The 19310-nt window shown below is 38.4% G+C and overlaps 1 protein-coding gene across 6 annotated transcripts in view; it reads left to right on the top strand.

Moving 5' to 3' along the window:
- The window catches only part of RABGAP1L (RAB GTPase activating protein 1 like), a 686895-nt gene that overhangs the window by 644679 nt on the left and 22906 nt on the right, over positions 1–19310 (top strand). For 4 of the 6 annotated variants that reach the window (XM_030875419.3, XM_060296102.2, XM_030875425.3 and 1 more), the window contains one exon: positions 10303–10395. In XM_030875419.3, the coding sequence (XP_030731279.1) occupies positions 10303–10395 (93 nt within the window). Of the gene's footprint in view, positions 1–10302; positions 10396–10582; positions 10820–16824; positions 16992–19310 lie in introns of those variants that run through there. The other 2 variants (XM_060296106.2, XM_070043914.1) reach the window with 2 other exon arrangements.

Below are 19310 nucleotides of genomic sequence, written 5' to 3'. Positions count from 1 at the left end.
CCAAAGGAAAATAAAAGCATCCAGTATGGTATACCAACTAAAGATATCATTGCTTTTTAATCATTCCAAAGAGAAAACAGAATTTCCATAATTCAGCCTGAAATGGAAGTTAACCAGCATAGTGAGATAAGGATTTGTTTTGCTTAAAAACAGGTAAAATGTCTTTTTTTCTCTTTCAAGTATTAAAAAAAATTGAGAAAAAGACTTAAAAACCAACAGAAGGAATAGTTGTGACCCAGTTGCAACTGCTGCACTTGGGTGAAAAAAAAGAACCCATCTTTTTTTTGTACAAATCAGTACATGAAGCAGGCGCAACAGAAAGAAATAAATATGAGAAACAATACCCAGAGAAGGGCATTCTCAATGAAGCTGTAGGCCTCAAAAAATGTTCCATCTAAGCTCTGACTGATTCCAGTACCTTAAGGTAATTTGCTTTTAAGCTGTAAATCTCCTGGATTGTTTATGCCTCAATACTTTTTTCAGAAGCCTGGGAGAGAAGGAAAATATATCATTTCAATCTGCCCCCTCTTGAGACTTTATGGAATTTTAAGCAGGCTTCTCCCAGAGTTAAACTCCTGGTTCAATCACCTTAGGGTCTATTTGACCTTCCCTTTTTTGTTCCAGTTTGCCCAGAAAGTTCAGGGAGGAGGTGTATATATTTCTGAGCTCCTGCTTTATGCCAGGTAAGACAGCAGATATCCTAGGTTCATCATCTCCCAGTCAGGTGTTAAAATAAAGTATCTGTATCATCTTGCAGTTGATTTGCTCAGTTAGTTGCAGCAGGTGACTGATGAGGCTTAGCAAGGTCTTGGGTTTGAGAGCTCTGTGTGCTGGGTGGATGACAGGCATGTAACATACTGCAATTAAGGCTTTACCTTTGGTGTCAAAAAGGCCTGTTGGGTCAGTCATTACCGTGGTCCCTGTGCATGTCACTTAATCTTTCTCAGTGTACTCAATTTATTGAATGGGCATAGTAAACCCGGTTCAACTTCGTAAGGCTTAAGTAATATAAAATATGTTAAGTGTTTAGCCCAGTGCCATGGCATGCTGTATGCTCTTAATAAAAGGAGATGGACGTGGTAGTTGTTATTTGTGTTACACCCCCATTTTAAACAGTAAATAATTGAAGCTCTGATTAAGAGGTTTATTGCATGATATTTTATTTGATTTTTTTTTTTTATTTTTTGGCCCTGCCACGCGGCTTTTGGGATGTTAGTTCCCTGACCTTCGGCATTGAGAGTGCAGATTCCTAACCTGTGGACCACCAGGGAAGTCCCCTGATTAAGAGGTTTAAATGAATTGCTTCTATAATTACATATCTAGTATTTGACAGAGCAAGATTTCAAGTATAAACTAAGCCTGTTTAACCCCTAAATCACCCTACGTATAATATTGAGAAGTAACTCTATTGTTTAAATAATTGTTCTTGAAGCGTATGGGTTTTCCCTTATTTAAAACTTGATTTTGTCCTTATATCCAAACTGCTTATATAATAGATTCTTGAAATATTTTAGAACATTAAAAATATCAGTTTTTCCTGAGATTCTTCCTAATCTTAACAAATTTATTCTCTCCTAAAGTTTGTTTAATAATTGGTTGTTTGAAACTCAGGATGGGTATTCCCTTAGCAACCGATGATTATGTTCTCAGGCCAGTTCATAAAAGCCTCTCTAGCCTGTCTGTCACTCTTCCCTTTCCAGCATTTGATGTTTTCATCCAGTGGTTTTCAAATGGACAGTGTATTGCCTGAGGAGCAGGCAATTTATAAAAATAGAGGTGCCTGACCATACCTCAGACCTTTTGAATTAGAATCTTGAGGTGAACGTGCTGGATCCGTCCCAGCAGGAGCAATAGCAGGCTTGAAATCCTGAGACAGGACAGAGTATGATGCGTCAAAGGAACTGAAAGAAGTCCAGTGTGGCTGGAGTAAAGACTGGTTGTCTCTAAACTCTTTTGATCGTGCATTCCTGTCAGTAAAAGGAATTTAAGCATATATCTCCAGTATATGAATATTCATTTAAAAGTAAATTATGTACATGTACTTTGATAAAATAGGCACAAGTATAGACATTTTCAAAAGTTGAGGTTAGGGGCTTCCCTGGTGGCGCAGTGGTTGAGAGTCTGCCTGCTGATGCAGGGGACAAGGATTCGTGCCCTGGTCCGGGAAGATCCCACATGCCGCGGAGCGACTGTGCCCGTGAGCCATGGCCGCTGAGCCTGCGCGTCCGGAGCCTGTGCTCCGCAACGGGAGAGGCCACAACAGTAAGAGGCCCGCGTACCGCAAAAAAAAAAAAAAAAAAGTTGAGGTTGAAAAAAAGAAGTAGAACTGAAATTTTTAATAATTGCCTTTTGCCTTTTCCATGTTTTGGATCCTTTTATGTACCCCTTGGGATGGGTGAACCCCACTTTTGTGAAATATAGGCATAGAAAGTGAGGGAGAGAGATAGATAGAGACCAGATCCTATAGCACCAGCAGAACTATGTCAAGTATTTTTCTCTTTATCCTAAGCACAAGAGGCAATTGAAAAATTTAGGAAAGGGAATGACATCAGATTTGCATCCTGAAAAAAAAGTTGACTACCTTTGGGAGTAGAGCAAGCATGGACACAGGGAGACCAGGTTACTGCAGTGATGAGAGGTGATTATGACTTGAACTAGGGCAGTGCCAGTGAGGTTCAAAAGAAGAAGACATGCTAGAGATATATTTGGAGGTATACACTATAGAATCTAGTGACTTACTTCATGATCACTGATGGGGGGAGAGGTCAAAGTGACTGCTGGGTTTCTGGCTTGAGCATCTGGATGAAGATGAACCATGGAAGAGTAAGTTGGGGGGTAGGGAGTGGGTTGTGTCTCCAGGTTGAAAATAATCTCAAATGTGAAACATCCAAAAGATAATATGAAATTTGCAGTTGAATTATGTAGGTTGAGCTCAGTAGAAGTCTTGGGCTGGGAACTGTAAATTTAGGAGTTGTCAAAACATAGATAATAAAGAAATTACTCTACCTCCAGATATTGTTTATTGATAGGAAAGCTCTAGAGCAGAAGTGCCAAGGAGTTCCATAAAAATAGCGTACGAGATAAGATTTATAGGCCTGGAGATGAGAAATGAACAGATAAGCAGTTTCTATAAAATGCAAGTGTCTCTTAAAGTTGCTACAGCATTGGGACCAGACAGCTTATATTACAACATGGTAAAGAAAGTAGAAATCAATATTTCAGAAGCTTTCATAGATACTTTGATGAGCACACTACATTGAGGAGTGAGCCGTGAATGCCGGAAAGTGACTCACTTCATACAATTATTCATGAATGAGGACAGGAACCTGTCACAGGTGTGTGCACCATTAGGCTTGAGTAATTGGGGAAACTGAGCATGTCCAATGAAATGAAAGGAAGTGCAGCACTGTGGACTAATGTGTGGATTCAGGAAAAGAATGCCTAGTAATTTGATGTCTATAAGGCTTGGGAGTTATGTTAGAGTTACAGCAAGAGATAAATACTTTTCTTGTTCTCACTCCCTTAAACCATTGTATTCCTTAAGTATTGGAATATCACTAATATTGCCAGAGGCTCAGTGTCGTGTGAAATGGGTGAAAGGGGGTCAAAAGGTACAAACTTTAAATAAATAAGTCATGGGGATGTAATGTACCGCATGGTGACTATAGTTAATAATACTGTATTGCATATTTGAAAGTTACTAAGAGAGTAGATCCTAAAAGTTCTCATCACAAGACAAAAAATATGTAACAATGGAGATGGATGTTAACTAGACTGACTGGTGATCATTTTGCAATATATACGAACATCAAATCTTTAGGTTGTACATCTGAAACTGATATAATGTCATAAGTCAGTTATACCTCAATAAAAAAGAACACAATGAATCATCATTTATAGGCTTTTATGTTCTCTGAAGGTTTTTCCCCCAGTACCCTGGGGCAAAATCAACTCTGTTCCCCTCCTCCTAATGCTAAAAGCTCTAAAAGAGTCAGAATAGCTTCTTTTGCTGAATACCATGCAGAGGGTTAAGTGAAGCCTATAAGGACATGCTCCCTCTTCTTAGATGTCTTCTCCTTTTGATTTCTTCCCATCTATTTCATTCCAAGTCCTTTGGGCTTCTGCAAACTGACTTAGAATTTTCGGTTCCCACTGATCCACCTTCTGTCCACAGATCTTGGTAGGTCTTCACGGAAGTGACTCTGAATTAAAAACTCTCAGCCTGGGCTTCCCTGGTGGCACAGTGGTTAAGAACCCGCCTGCCAATGCAGGGGACACAGGTTCGAGCCCTGGTCCGGGAAGATCCCACATGCTGCGGAGCAACTGGGCCCACACACCATGACTACTGAGCCTGCACTCTAGAGCCCGCGAGCCACAACTACTGAGCCCGTGTGCCACAACTACTGAAGCCCGCGCACCTAGAGCCTGTGCTCCGCAACCAGAGAAGCCACTGCAATGAGAAGCCCACGCACCACAACAGAGTAGCCCCTGCTCGACACAACTAGGGGAAGCCCACACACAGCAATGAAGACCCAACACGGCCAAAAAAACCCCAAAACTCTCAGCCTGCACCTCTACCCCCCATCACCAAGAAATGTGGAACTATGCTACTTATCTATTTTTTCTCTGTCCAGTGATTAATATATTAAATTGGGATCATTGTTGTTTATCCTAAGAAATTATCTGAAGTAAGAGCAGTATGTAATGGTTAATACCTTCGTCCTGTTCATTTTTTAGGCACTCAGACCTCTGACCATCAGGAAAATATTGACTAGATTTTATCAGCCTTTTTCAAAACTTGTGATTTACTTTGCCAGCGTTTGCATCTATCACTAAATATTTTTATGTTGTTTATTTCTGAAATAGAGAAGCAGATTCATCAAGCCCTGAAATAGCTCTTACAAGTGACTGGCCCCCTGTCAAAATTTAGCACAGGGAAATACAGCATTATTTAATCAGTCAAGGGAGTCTACATGAACCAGTCATAATGAAAATCCTCCCCCACTGAGGCGCTCCCCTCCACCCCAACAAATTTCCTCTTGATCCCCCTTGTACCTTTTATGAACATCTGCTATTGCACTTATAAAACTATATATGGTAATTAGACACATAATCGGCACTGTGTCTAGACTGTCAACTTCTTGAGGAGCTTTGCCTTAAACATCTGGTCGCAGGCAGTAGATCCAGGTGGTTGAAGAGGGCAGATTCTGGAGGTAGACTGCCTGGATCCCATTTCTGACTCTCTTTATTTACCAGCTGTGTATGATCTTGGGCAAGTTATCTTTCTTCAGTTTTCTTATTTGTAAAATCCAAATAATACTTCACAGAGTTGTTGATAGGCTTAAATATAGACTCCTCTAAATTATAGCTTTAAAACTGTTAGGAAATTCTTTGACGTGGAGGCATTTCATGTTTTTCTTAATGCCGATTACTGCTGATCAAAAGCAGAGCGTCCCTTGTGAATGCAGTGCTGAAAACGTCGCATGCTGGCCAGGCCTCGTTTGTCTTCATTGATAATTTTTTTTTTTTTTTTTAAGAAGAGGGTTTCTCTTTATTTTTTTAATTAGTTTCGTTTTAGTTTTGGCTGTGTTGGGTCTTCGCTGCTGTGCGTGGGCTTTCTCTGGTTGCAGCGAGTGGAGACTACTCTCTGTTGCAGTGCACAGGCTTCTCATTGTCGTGGCTTCTCTTGTTGCGGAGCATGGGCTCTAGGCGCGCAGGCTTCAGTAGTTGTGGCACATGGGCTCAGTAGTTGTGGCTTGTGGGCTCTTGAGCGCAGGTTCAGTAGTTGTGGCGCATGGGCTTAGTTGCTCCATGGCACGCGGGATCTTCCCGGACCAGGGCTCGAACCCGTGTCCCTTGCATTGGCAGGCAGATTCTTAACCACTGCGCCACCAGGGCAGTCCTTCATTGATAATTTTTAGCACAGTGGTTTTTAGTATGAATTCCACTTCCCAAGCATCTACCCTTCATACCTTCCATCCCCCAATGCCCTCCCCTTTCTGTTTGGAAAGGTGTGTGTGAGTCCTAGGTGTCACAATGACTTGAGGGCATGACTGACATCTAATAGGTGATATGTCAAATGGGCCTGGGATGCTAGAGGCTCAGAAATGGGAAGTGGGGTCTAACACAGCCAAAAATTATTCCACCCGAAACGCCAGAAGTTCCCCCACCTTGAGAAACACTAGCGGCTCCTAGATTCTTTTCTCTAGTTAAATTCAAAACCAACTTTTCACAAAATTGAAATACTATTTTCATAAGATCAGCATATGCCAACAATCATTCCATATATACTGCAGAGTTTAGATCAGGTTGAAAATCTCCACACATGTGTTCTGCTACATTGTGTCATTTCCCTCTTTTCTCTGTTTAAATTTTCCTTAAGTTACTATAATCGGTGTATTCCAAATTTGTGACTTAAGGGTTCTATTACTCCATTAATTACTACCCCAAATTTAAGATTTATTGTTTTAAGGCACCTGAACTCCTTAAATGTATAAAAATCACATTTGATAAGCAGGAAACCTAACCAAATACATATACATAAGAGAAGTATGTTTTATTAGAAATAACTAATGCACATGAAATTCAAGTATTTATAAGGAGTATTCAAAATAACGTAATAAAAGTAAAAAATATGAAATAAAGTAATTCAGGTGGATATGGTTACTGAGGTAAAGATTATTAAGACAAATTCATGTAAAATTAATTGGTATACTTATATGTATATATATTTATTCTATCAGAGTCCTATAAAAACAGGAAATACGTGCTTTAAATGAAAAGAAGAGGGAGAGCATGGGAAACGAAGAATGTTGAGCATACGTTAGTCACCCCTTATCTGTGGTTTCGCTTTCCGAGGTTTCAGTTACCCTCAGTCAACTGCAGTCCGAAAATATTAAATGGAAAATTCCAGAAGTGAACAATTCATAAGTTTTAAATTTTGAGCAGTCCTGAGTAGGGTTATGAGATCTTACGCTATCCTACCCCAGTTCGCCCAGGATGGGAATCATTCCTTTGTCCATCGTATCCACTCTGTGTACACTACCTGCCCAGGAGTCACTTAGCCACCCCAGTTATCAGATCAACTGTCGTGGTATCACAGTGCTTGTGTTCAAGTAACCCTTTTATTACAGCATGTTATCTATATTATTATTAGTTATTGTTAATCTCTTACTGTGCCTAATTTATAAATTAAACTATCATAGGTATGTGTGTATGTATAGGAAAAAATAGAGTGTATGTAGGGCTTGGTGCTATCTGCAGTTTCAGACATCCCCTGTGGATGAGAGGGAACTACTGTATTCTTATTCAGTCTTCCCCTCCTACATCTCCAACTGAGGCCTGCATGATTAACCTTTAGAAAGAGTAATGCAAATTAGTAATTACAGTCATCCCTTGGCATCCACAGGGAATTGGTTCCAGGACCCCCCGCAAATACCAAACTCCACGGATACTTAGGTCCCTTATATATTGCATAGTATTTGCATATAACCTACGCAGATCCTCCCCTATTTTGTTTTGTTTTGTTTTGGCCACGCTGCAAGGCATGTGGGGTCTTAGTTCCTTGACCAAGGATCTAGCCATGTCCCCTGCAGTGGAAGCTCAGAGTCCTAACCACTAGACCACCAGGGAAGTCCCCTCTTCCCTATACATCTCATTCTTCAAGTACACACTTACATTAAATGTATTTAATTTAAGGGGAGAGATACCTATACTGCTCTTGAGATAGTAGGTTGTTTAAATTCTAATCATTCTTAATGACTTTATGTTTTTTTAATTAAAACTACATACTAAAGAGGTTTTTAAAATTCCTTTCTTTGATAAGAAAAAATTCAAGCTCAATATTATATTACCTAAAATAAAATCAATTTTGTCCTGAAATATAGTTTTGAAAACTGTAACAGTCTGTTTTCTTTATCTCATAAACCACGGGAGTTTCATATCAGCTCTCCTTCCTCCTCCACCTTTTTTCCCCTTTTACTTTGTGCCAATCACAGGTGGATGCTCAATATCACCCCACAGCACAAGATAAATAAGCTTGGAAGGTTTCCTAGCAACATATTGTTCTGGGAACCTGCTCTGTTTCCCTGAACAAGATGAAGCCAAACATCCTAGAATCTCAGCCAGATGGGAAAGGATTAGCTTATTGAGGGGCGTTTCATGCTTTTTTTTAAAATTTCACTTTGAAATGAACTGCTTAACATAACAAGATTGACTTTTAAAAGGACACTCTTTTACATATTAAAAAAAAAAACCTCAGTAATAGTTCTAATTTAAAAAATACAGTTTTAGAAGAAATTCTCTAGAGACAAGCTTGTAACATGTAATTCACTTACTGGTGAATGGATCCATTTTAGAACTATGTGGAAAATACTTCCACATAAGACTGATGTTCAGCCTGATACCCAGTGGTGCCAGTATTCAGCTACAAAAATATTAACATATTGTACTTCCTTCTCATTTTGTGGTAAGTGGCTGCTGGAGTAGGCTCCCTCCTCACAATGCCTCTACACAAATCCTCTCACTTCTCCCTTGACCCCTCCTTCTAGAGATCCGCAGGAAACCCCTGTCACTGCTTAAAACTCTGGGACTTCTTCCCTTTTCTCCTCAACTCCAGGGCTACTTCAGTGCCAGTGATTTGCCACTTGGTCTTGAGAGTCTGGTTTTGGTTTTCAGAGTATATGATTAATACAGAGAAAAGAAAACTAGAGGAAATTGCCCCTCTCAAAGTCAAGAAAAATAATGTGGTTGCTGTTTTGTTAGCACACGATCATGTATATTTTCCTTGTTGTTTATCGATGATCTTGAGGCCACGCAGTTGGCAGGTGGTGTTTTTCTTTCTCTTGCACTCTCGTTGGTCACAGCATACTGTTAAAGGTCTCTGGAGATGGAGTAGTAAAGGGTTAGAGTTTCTCATGCCAATATTCAGCAGTGGTTTTGCAATTCAGTGACATGCTGGAAAATGTTCTTTCTTCTAGTCTCATTGGGTAGGCGGTCCCCCCATCAGCCAGGTGAATACTGTCATCATGTGGTAATTGAATGATTTACACTACCTGACAGGTTTGGACTGTGCAACTTCCCAGTTGTGGTGAGAAGCAGATAATTCCAGTACTCACAGCGTTCCTGGATGGGAAGAACAAAGTAATTAGAATAAGCTGGGGGATGACACCTGGTGTCTTTGCATTTTATTTAACAAATTCTGTGGCCAAATTTAAGAGAATTGAAACTGTCCTCATCCTGGAAAACCATAAGATAATTTTATTTTCATTGGTGCTTTCCATTCTCTCTTGCTCTCTCTCTCTCACACACTTAACATGTTTTCTAAATACCATGTTTTGAAGTCGACAAGAAACAATCTGTTGAGGGCCTCCTAGGGGCCAATTACATTGGTAGGCATCATGTTGGATGCTGAGGGGCATCAATACATGGTCCTTGCCTTCACTGAGTCCCCAGTAATTAGCCAAATAATGCGCTTATCTTTTAAAAAATTTCGATAAATTTATTCTTCATTTCAAGTCATTTACGTTAGGACCTAAACGTTAAGGAAAGATTTTGATGTCTAAAGGAATTATATAATTTTGATTGTCCAAGAAAAGCCTAAGAGTAGACTTAGTCTGTTATGTATAACATGTAATAGATTAAAATGGATTAATTTTTTGAATATTCTCTGAAAACACGGTTTTAAAAAATTCAATGAACCAGGCATTATTTTAGATACTTCGTCATTTAATTCTCCTGACAACCATTATGAAATAGAAATTTGCCTACCAATTTTAGAATCTGTTTTCTCTCTGATATATTATTAGCTCCATTAAAATTTTTTTGTGTTGCTCAATATTTTATTTTTATAAAATAATAATTCTCACTTTTAACATGTTGGGAGAGTGAATTTTACTTAAAGAAAGTTAGTTAACAGAATTAACACCACTGTTAAATACATTAACAAGAAAAAGTGATGCTATATCAGCAATGTTGTAGAACAGACTACAGCGCATTTTGGTAAATAAAGTTTTATTGGAACACGGCCATGCTCATTTGTTTGTTTATTACCCATGGCAGCTTTTGTGCAGTAACAACAGTGGAATTGTGACCTAGATTGTGTGGCCCGCAAAGCCTAAAATATATGTTGTCTGGACCTTTACAGAAAAAGTTTGCAGACCCTGTTCTAGAATCTAGATTTTCCCCCCACATTGAGTCCGGTGCACTCCTTTAGAATGCCAGAGACTTCATTGGGAAACACATCAGAAAATGGTTTCCTAAATGATCTCCTTGACTAACATGCTTGTCCTCTAATCCCTGCAGGTACCGACCAAGAAGCTAAAGAAATATGAGAAAGAATATCAGGCAATGCGAGAGAGTCAGCTGCAGCAGGAAGACCCAATGGATAGATACAAGGTATGGGAGACAGGGGTCGCCTGTCAGAGCCAAGTGCCTTCTTTCCCCTAAAGTAGCAGCTGTGGAAAGTTTGTTCCCTCTGTTCCTTCTTGGTTGATGTAGACTCTCTGACCATGCTCAATGTCCAGGTATGTTTTCATCTCAGGAGACTCCTGAGTGGCCAACCATAATATTTCTTTTCTTTCAGTTTGTATATTTGTAGGTAACTTCACCTGTTGCATTTATACTGGGAGTCTTCATAAGAAGCTGAGAGAAAGAGAGGGAAAAAGAAAGAGAGAAAGTGGCTATCGACTACTTTCAAAAATGAGAAAAAAGGAAAATGGCAAAGTACGGTTTTAGCTGTGCACAGTCACATCCACAAAGACTTTTAGAAGGCGAACTGCTCCAAGACTGGCACAAGAATGTATCAGACTTACCTCTGTCTGTAGCCAATGTTCAAAATACAAACTCACTCAAAAGGAAAAATAAAAACCACAAAGCTATATTGAGCACAGTCATGGTGTTTGTTGCAACATTTATTTCCACAAACAAATTTATGAGTAACAGTGACATTTCATTACAGTATGCAGTTCAAGAATCAAGATGATTTCAGTTTAATATCTTAGTTAATTGTAGTATTTAAAAAAATGGGGGCCAATCATAAAGATCTCCTCAATGGTAATTAGCAACAGCGTTTCCATGAAACAATATTGGGGAAGTACTGATTTCAAACTTATTTTTTTTCCAACTGAAATATTCGTGTCTCTCTTCAACATGTTTTAATTCTTCAGATTCCTACAGATACAGAATTATTCCCTCCCTCTCCACATCAGTACATTAGGACAAGAGAGTATTGTATTCATACATTGAGCACCAGCAATGCCAAAAAGTACTGCAATGACATTATTAATTAAACCACCCACTGTGGGATGACTTCTGCTTGTATAACTAGAGTTGCCTCCATGTGGTCAGAGAGCTGGACATGGGCAGCTGCAGTTACACAGTATATCTTGTCTCCGTTGCTGAATTGAATAGCATTGGAGGTTCACATAGGGGAATGGTGGAAGGAGTGTATGGATTTTGTAGTCCATACAAAAACCTGAGTTAAAAACCTGAATTTCTGAAAAAGGAGACAGAATTTGGAGTCCCAGTTGGGGGTTTTAATCCTTATGCCGTTGTTCAGCATCTTGGACTAATTATTGAGCCTCTTCCTCATCTGTAAAACATATAGTATACACATTTCCTTGAAAGATTGTTGTGAGGATGAGGGATGTTATATGTTAAGTACCCAGCACATAGTTGGTGTTCAATAAATGGTTGTGATTAGCCTTATTAGGTCCACTGCCTCTAATTACCCAATTATTACTAGAATAATATCACCTTATTTGTGTCTGCTCCACCAGTCCCTTCATTATCTTTCTCCTATTTCTCTCAAGTATTGCTACCTAATAATCTAACATCAGTGTGTTACTGCCCTTGTTTATAAAACCAGCTGATAATAAAATCCCACATATTGCTGTGGCAGATAACTATTACCATATAAGGTGCTCATAGATAAAGTTGGAAGTTAATTTCCACCCCTCAATAAAACCAGTTTTAATGCAGCTTATGTAGCATGCTGCTTTAGAAAGGCTTGAAGTAGTAATTATAAAATATTATTAAGGATCCAAAGTGAAGCTCTCCTACTGCTTGCATCATTCTAATTTTCTTATTGCTGCCATTGTTATGAGTAAAACCTAGGAAGGATACTTCAAAATAGAAGAGAGGGAAATGAAAGACTAAAGTGGTGTATTTAAAATCAGCCTGGAACTGAACTTATTTCTTATATCCTTTTTGTGTCAAAGCAGCTATGTATAAATAAATAGTACAATGCATATTATTTCTTAAAAAGTAATTATCACACATATACTATTGATGTGTACAGTTTTTACTGAAGGGTCAAAGTAGAATTAAACTTTTTTTTGGTCTTTGTTTTGCAAACAGGTACTACTTTTAAGCTTGAATGCTCTATTTATGCATATCAGATACCCTCTATAGCTATTTCTTTTGTATTATTGTAATAGCTTGTCAATACATCATCCAACTAATATTTCTATACACTTTTTTTTTTTTTTTTTTGCGGTACACGGGCCTCTCACTGTTGTGGCCGCTCCCGTTGCGGAGCACAGGCTCCGGACTCAGGCTCAGTGGCCATGGCTCACGGGCCCAGCCGCTCCGCGGTATGTGGGATCTTCCCGGACCAGGGCACGAACCTGCGTCCCCTGCATCTGCAGGCAGACTCTCAACCACTGCGCCACCAGGGAAGTCCCACTTTTAATAATGTCTAGAAATTTGTACTGGAGTTAAACTTGGTAAAGTTATAGTCCTCACATTATAATTACATTTTCAAGGTGACACTTGACAACATAGTGTCCAACCATCAACAGATTTGTTCTTTCAGATACTCACTATCTAGTTTAAGAAGCTAATTACAGTTGTATTCATTAAAGTAGGAAGGTGTCTTAGGAAATACATTTTAGCAACTTATAAATTTAATCCTGTCAAGAATAAGATCTGTGCCCTGGGAATAAGCACTTTATAATTCATAGTTCTTGGACTGGGAACCCGAAAATTCTCAAGAATAACTTGGGAAGATCTCTGAAGGCATTGAGTCAGAACTTATACCAGTTCACTGACAACCCCTCCTCAACCGTTAGGATCCATAGTGTTTAAAATGCCTTGTTTATCCTCTAGCTTGCCATCCGGCAAGGGAGTTAGGAAGATTGTGTCAGTTAAAAAAAAAAAAAAAAAAAAGAAGTCCAGAAATGTCTTACCTTAAGATATTCCAAGAGATTTTTTCAGCTTGATACTCTTTCTCTTGGGCATGGTAGGGTACAGAAAGAGGATAGCTCTCAGTAGTCACATTCTTGCTGTAGCTATCTAAACATGTGTTTTGTGTCTGTTTTTATGATATATGCAAACATCTACTTCTGAGGTTATGTCACTGTGCTCACCTGTATCTAACACTTGATGAAGTGGTGTTGGTATAAATTTAAATTTTAGAACCCTAAGCACAATGAAAATGTTCTGGAATTTGATAGTGGTGACAGTTGTACAACTTTGAGAAGGTAGTAAAACCACTGAATTGTATATTTTAAAAAGACGAATTTTATGGTATGTGAATTATATCTCAAAAGAAAAAAAAAAATCCAAGCAAGATGTCTGAAGAGAATTGGCATCTGCCTGCCATCTTTTTTTTCGTAAACCTCAATCACACCGGAGGTACCTGTGCACAAGCCATACTTGTGGGAGGGAGACCTCCTGTCAGAACTGGAGCTAATCAATGAGTATAGATCTTATGTGTACTTATATTTATAAGGCAAAGGCCAACATAAGTGGGTGATGCATTCATTTTTATGTATATATACATACGTGTGTATATATATATATGTAGTATATACGCATACATATATACATGCACACAGACATAAACATATAAATAGATAATGCATATATATATATATATACACTGCCAGTGCTACCTGGTGTTGGCATCAGTTTGTATTTGAAACCAGTGAGCTCTATAATGACTGCTTATAGCCTTTGGTGTACTCTTTCTGTTTATCTTCCTGACTAGATTCCAAGACACAGAAAGGAAACTTTATGGGAAGAAGAATATACAGTATTTATTCTAAGCCTCTTTTATTGTCCTTCTTAAGTTTGACCTGGCCCGATTTGTGTAGTGGTATTTATCTGCTCTGATATTTTGGTTTGTAAATTTATTTATAGATTTCAAGTGAAGTGAAATGCAGGATGAAGATTTGTCTGTAGAAGTACATCATGTATACTTTTATCTTCATACAAATCCCCAGAAAACAAACATTCATGGATATGTGCAGCTGTTTTAGTCATTTTAAAAATTAGTAGCCAAGCCCCTAAAAAGCAGCTATCAACTTCAGAAATTAAAATATCATTTGCTATTTTAAGGTGATGAGTTGTTTTCATTTGGGGGAAGTTAGTTTTCTAATGATGTAATCTATTGATGACAATTTTAGAGAACTACAGTCTTCATCTGTCTTTAGAAGATGACATGCTTTTCTTGTTTAATTAAAGAACTACTTGTACAAATGTGGGTTAAACCATCAAAAAGCACAGCTAATTAATTAAATTCAGTGAATCTCCCAACGTGTAATGAAGGTTATGTTATTACCTGTTCTAGATGGGCAAATCCTAGAAAGAATCAGAAATGCTTAAACTCTCTTGGGTTTGGGAGACAGTATTATAAATACATAGTTTCTAATTGAAGAATCTTATCTATGTTCAGTATAATTAAATCTAGAATGTTTAACTTCTTTCTTGAGGTTAGACATAGTACATTTTTTTATCAAAATGTAATTCAAATAGAAGGAAAATGATTCCTGTAAGTTCACAGAAGGTTTTTCTTGCCCATACTAATTTTTGTAGAGCAGTCATCCCCGCATGTGATTTAAAATTAAGCTATTTAATTATAAATAGCACAAACAAGATTTTCTAAATAAAGCTTAACTTGTAGTATTTGCTATCCTTACATATCTAAGGAAATAATTCAGAACAATTGTCACATTTTGTTTTTAACTTGATAAGTGAAGAAGTTTATGCTAAACATACGTGGAAAAAAAGACCCCCACCTTTTTTTTTTTTTTTTTACTGTATTGGACCCTTCCTTACTCAGAGAAGTCAATATAAGTGAATCCATCTTTGAAAAGTATTTTTCTTCCAATGGAAATAAACATTATTTTTCACATCACGGATATTGCTGGCTTTTGGAAATAGTTATGTTATGAAATCATGTGCTTTTAATGAACAGTGATAGTCAAGAGGATGATTTCTTTCTGCCTCTGACAACTTAATGATAAACTTCAAAAGGCTGCCACTCTTTCTTTTTGCACGTGGGTAACTCGATGAACTCACTGTTATAGGATTGTGGAGAAGGCAAGCCTAAGTTCTCTTGATGCTTCTCGAGCCACTTAGCTAAGAAGGAGCAGGTGGTTTCTGATGATGCTTGTCTGCTGATTGAGTTATACTTAACAGGAGAGGCATAAATGTTATGCATATTAAGAATCTCTTGGTATATTTATCAATGATCTTCAGAATTCTCCAAAAATTTTCTTCAATTTTTAGTACGTCTTGTTTCTTGTTAAAGGAGTCTGACGGAGAAAATTACATCACATTCCTATGTTTCAACGTCATCTAACCCATTTGCTTTTTAAAAATTTGATTTGTATGCTAGAGTAGTATAGGGATTTGCAAACCATACGGCCGGTGGGCCAAATCTGGCCCACTGCCTGTTTTTGTAAATAAAGTTTTATTGGAACACAGCCACATGCTTATTATCTATAACTGCTTTTGCACAACAATGGCGGAGTTGAGTAGCTGCAACAAAGACCATATGGCCTGCAAAGCCTAAAATATTTACTGTCTGGGCATTTACATTAAAAATTTGCTGACCCCTATGCTAAAGAGTAATCTAAGATTGTTCTTAAGTGCTATGAGAAATGCGGTCTCGTTTGCCAACTGCCAGTTAGTTCGTACTGACAAGATTTTCTCTTTAGCTTGGCATTTAAAATTGTTTAAATTTCCACCAGAAAGATAAAACTGGATATGCTGGGTAAAGTAGGAGCATAAAATGATTTGAGACATCCAGATTTTCTTTCTCAAATTTCATCTACAGATAATGTAGACATTTAAACATTTCATGTATAGGCATTTGTCTTTGAATGTCAAAAAACTGTTTGATGAAATTTGAAGATGATGACTGTCAACTCTTTTGAAAGAGGCATCCAGAAGAAAAGATGTGAGAGTTGAGTGTGTTGTTGCTAATAAAATTGCACTGGGTCTTTTAGGAAAACATTTTCTCCTGACCCTTAAATGTCTTTAAAAGTCTGTGCCAAGAATTCATTATAGCAGCAGACAGCACACCCAAAATACTGAGCTAGAGTTATAAAGCTGCCTCCTGCCCCATCATTTTTTCCTTTAAGGCTGAGTTTATTTTCTTCTGATTGCCAGTTCACATTTCTCTGGTTTCTCATCTTGGAAAAAATTACATTCACCATTCCTTATACTGCTTCACCCAAACTCCAACCCCCAGACACAGAGGAGAGCTGAGATCCATTTTTCTTTTGCATTCCCCTGCCCAGCAATTTCATTCTGTTGCCTGAAGATGAAATATTTTGCAATGTTTCTGACTTTGTCATGTAAGGAAGTTCCTTCCACCTAGCTCTAATAACAGTGTAAACAACTCACACCGTAGTTGCAAATAGTTCCACAGACAGCGTTTTCATAAGTCATGCAAACTGCAAATAACAGCGTGGAGAGGGCGGAGTTTAGTGTATCAGTCTTCCTGAGTTGAGACTTTGCCCATTGGCTGCCTCAAGTATACTTTCTTGCATCAAATGTTAGCTGTCCTGGAGAGAACTTAGAGTAAATGACACTCTAAGGAAAAACAGAAGAGCAAAATAGCATTAACAAGCGTCTGTTTTTGTTATTGCCATTTCCTAATTGTATTAGTAGGTGTGCAATTTCATTGGATATTCTTTTTTTTTTCAATTGTCTTTGTACCTATGATTGAAAACGGTAGTTGGTCTATGGCTTTTCAGGAGGTAAGTTTTTTGTCTGTGTATGTCTGTAATATCAGCGTCTGTCTCTCTGAAAAATGCAGTATCCTCCTCCCCAAAGTTACTAACCCAACTTTCCCAGCTGCACATCTCCTATGCAAGAGGGGAGGGAACTAATGAGGAAAGTTGTTGTCTGCTGTTTGTTCGAATGTTGTTAATTGTGTGACATGGAGGAGGTTTCAGACAGTGTGCTGTGAATTTTAAGGGTTATGTAAGCATTGTCTCCTGTAGCCTTTTCCAAAAGGCAAGGGAAGCGATTTGCCTGTGTTGTTTATGGGCTCTGAGCGTTCAGCACATCCGCTTGTGCAGACTTACGGCATGTGAGTATCTCTGCACCGGCTGAGGTTATGGGGCCACTTCACGTCTTTCTCGGGTGGGCCGCCCTTGCCAACATTTCAGAATGAACCAAGCAAGATTCCAACCTTTCCCAAAGCTAAACTGTCTTCTTTATTCTAGTATAAAGGCAGACTTTTTCTTCAGTCAGTTCTAAAAACAGTTTTGGCTCCCTGGGAAAGGCTGGAAAAGACAGCCAAGTCATGTTGTCTCTCTTTAACCCTTGGTAAGTGTGGGCGGGTTCTTCTTCATAGAAAATCTCCACCTTGCCCCGCCCCCAGGTTCATACTTTGGAGGACGATACTGCATTTTTGGCCCCAGAGCTTGCTTTCCCACGTGTCTGAGTGCAGAGCAGGAGTTGCACACTTTCCACTGTGCTGCTTGCTTTGCACACACTGAACTGAAGCTTCTTGCTAGAGCAAAAGCCACTAGGCTTGCCCCGTAGGCTATTTTGCTTTTTAGGGACCCTCAGACACACCTAATTTCTCCCCAGTCTTCCCCTATCCACCCCACCCCCTTAGCTATGTGTCTGCGAGGAAAGGTTTGAGTTGTGACAGTCATGGTAATGGGAAGTGACCAGTCAGGTTTCAGCCAAGCTCACACCTCTTTCATATATAATATAACATAACCCATCAGACATGTATCTCTAATCAGTAGTGAAGTAGCTCCTGGTGCAGTTTTTAAGTACTTTGAACAAAGTGCTTTTCCATAGCGTTGGATGACTTTACCTGGAGGTTATTTTAACTTGATTCTAAGCATATATCACTGTAACCTGAAAAACTGGTAGCTGCAACATTTTTCGCTTGTGCCAAATTAACGCAGTGTAAATAAGTAGTTGAGGGAGCTGTTTGTATCTTGGAGACCTAAGTACGACTTCAGTAGAAATAGGGCACTTAAGAATAGGTATTCGAATAGTCTTATCACGGTCTCTTTTGAGGGGATTTATCAAGAAATGAGAAAAATCTCTTCCCTGTCTAAAGCAGTCTGCCTTGTGAAATATGGTATGATGAAACTGTGCTTGGTATTGCTGCTTGTTCCTGGCAAGGAGGAAATTTGTTGGAAAAGTTTTTGAACCATATTTTTTTAATCTGTTTCCAACAAGCATGTAAGTTGTTTCTGTAAAAAGGGGTAATAGTTTGATATATCAGGACGAAAGACTAATCTCTAGCCCCTGCTAGAATCTGGATGACTTCAGCAAAGATTGAAAGATTCAGCTGTAGACACCCTGGCTATTTTTATATTTTAGTTCCCACTTTTATTATGCTTCTATGGGAGGGTAGAACTTCTGTGGATTGAGGAGACAGACAGAATTTGATGAGTATAATTTGCCCCTACAAATATGTACACTGTCTTTTCAGGAATATCTTGGGAAAGGGTTCCTGACAAGGCGTCCTCTTTTGTGAGGGGTTACATTGTATCTTGGTCACAGAGGACGATCCATTAGGGTTTCACATAGAATATGAGCTTCTAATAGGAGAAGACTTAAAAAAAATTCTCATTTTGACATTTTATCCTTTCCAATGGAATTGAAATTCTGAATTGCTTTTTATTTCCTAAACAACTTTTTAAACATGTGTATTATATATTCATTGTAGACAACTTGGAAACATTTTAAAAGCACAAAGACAACAGTTAAAATAATCCACTACCCAGAGTTAATGTTATTTATGTTGTTATGAAAATGAGATTTTCCAGTTATTTCTTTTTTTCCCCTATAAAGTAGCATAAGCATTTCTCCTGTCATTAGAGAGATATTTTTTACTTATATTTTAACACTGTATGGAATTCTATCATTAATTTATTTAGAAGTATTTAAGATTGTTTTTTTTTCTTTTTTAGTAGATCTCTTTTTCAAAAATGTTTTGACTGTTCCCAACTGTTCCAGTCTACCTTTAACAAAGGAGAAGGCAGCAATTGACCCTGTTGGCTGGCTGTAGTCAAAGTGCACGTTTGTTCTTTGGCTTCTTTGCT

Source organism: Globicephala melas, chromosome 1 (assembly GCF_963455315.2).
Source record: "Globicephala melas chromosome 1, mGloMel1.2, whole genome shotgun sequence".
Classification (NCBI taxonomy): Eukaryota; Metazoa; Chordata; class Mammalia; order Artiodactyla; family Delphinidae; genus Globicephala; species Globicephala melas.
The sequence above is the reverse complement of the archived record's forward strand: the minus strand, read 5'-3'. Positions and strand labels throughout refer to the sequence as shown.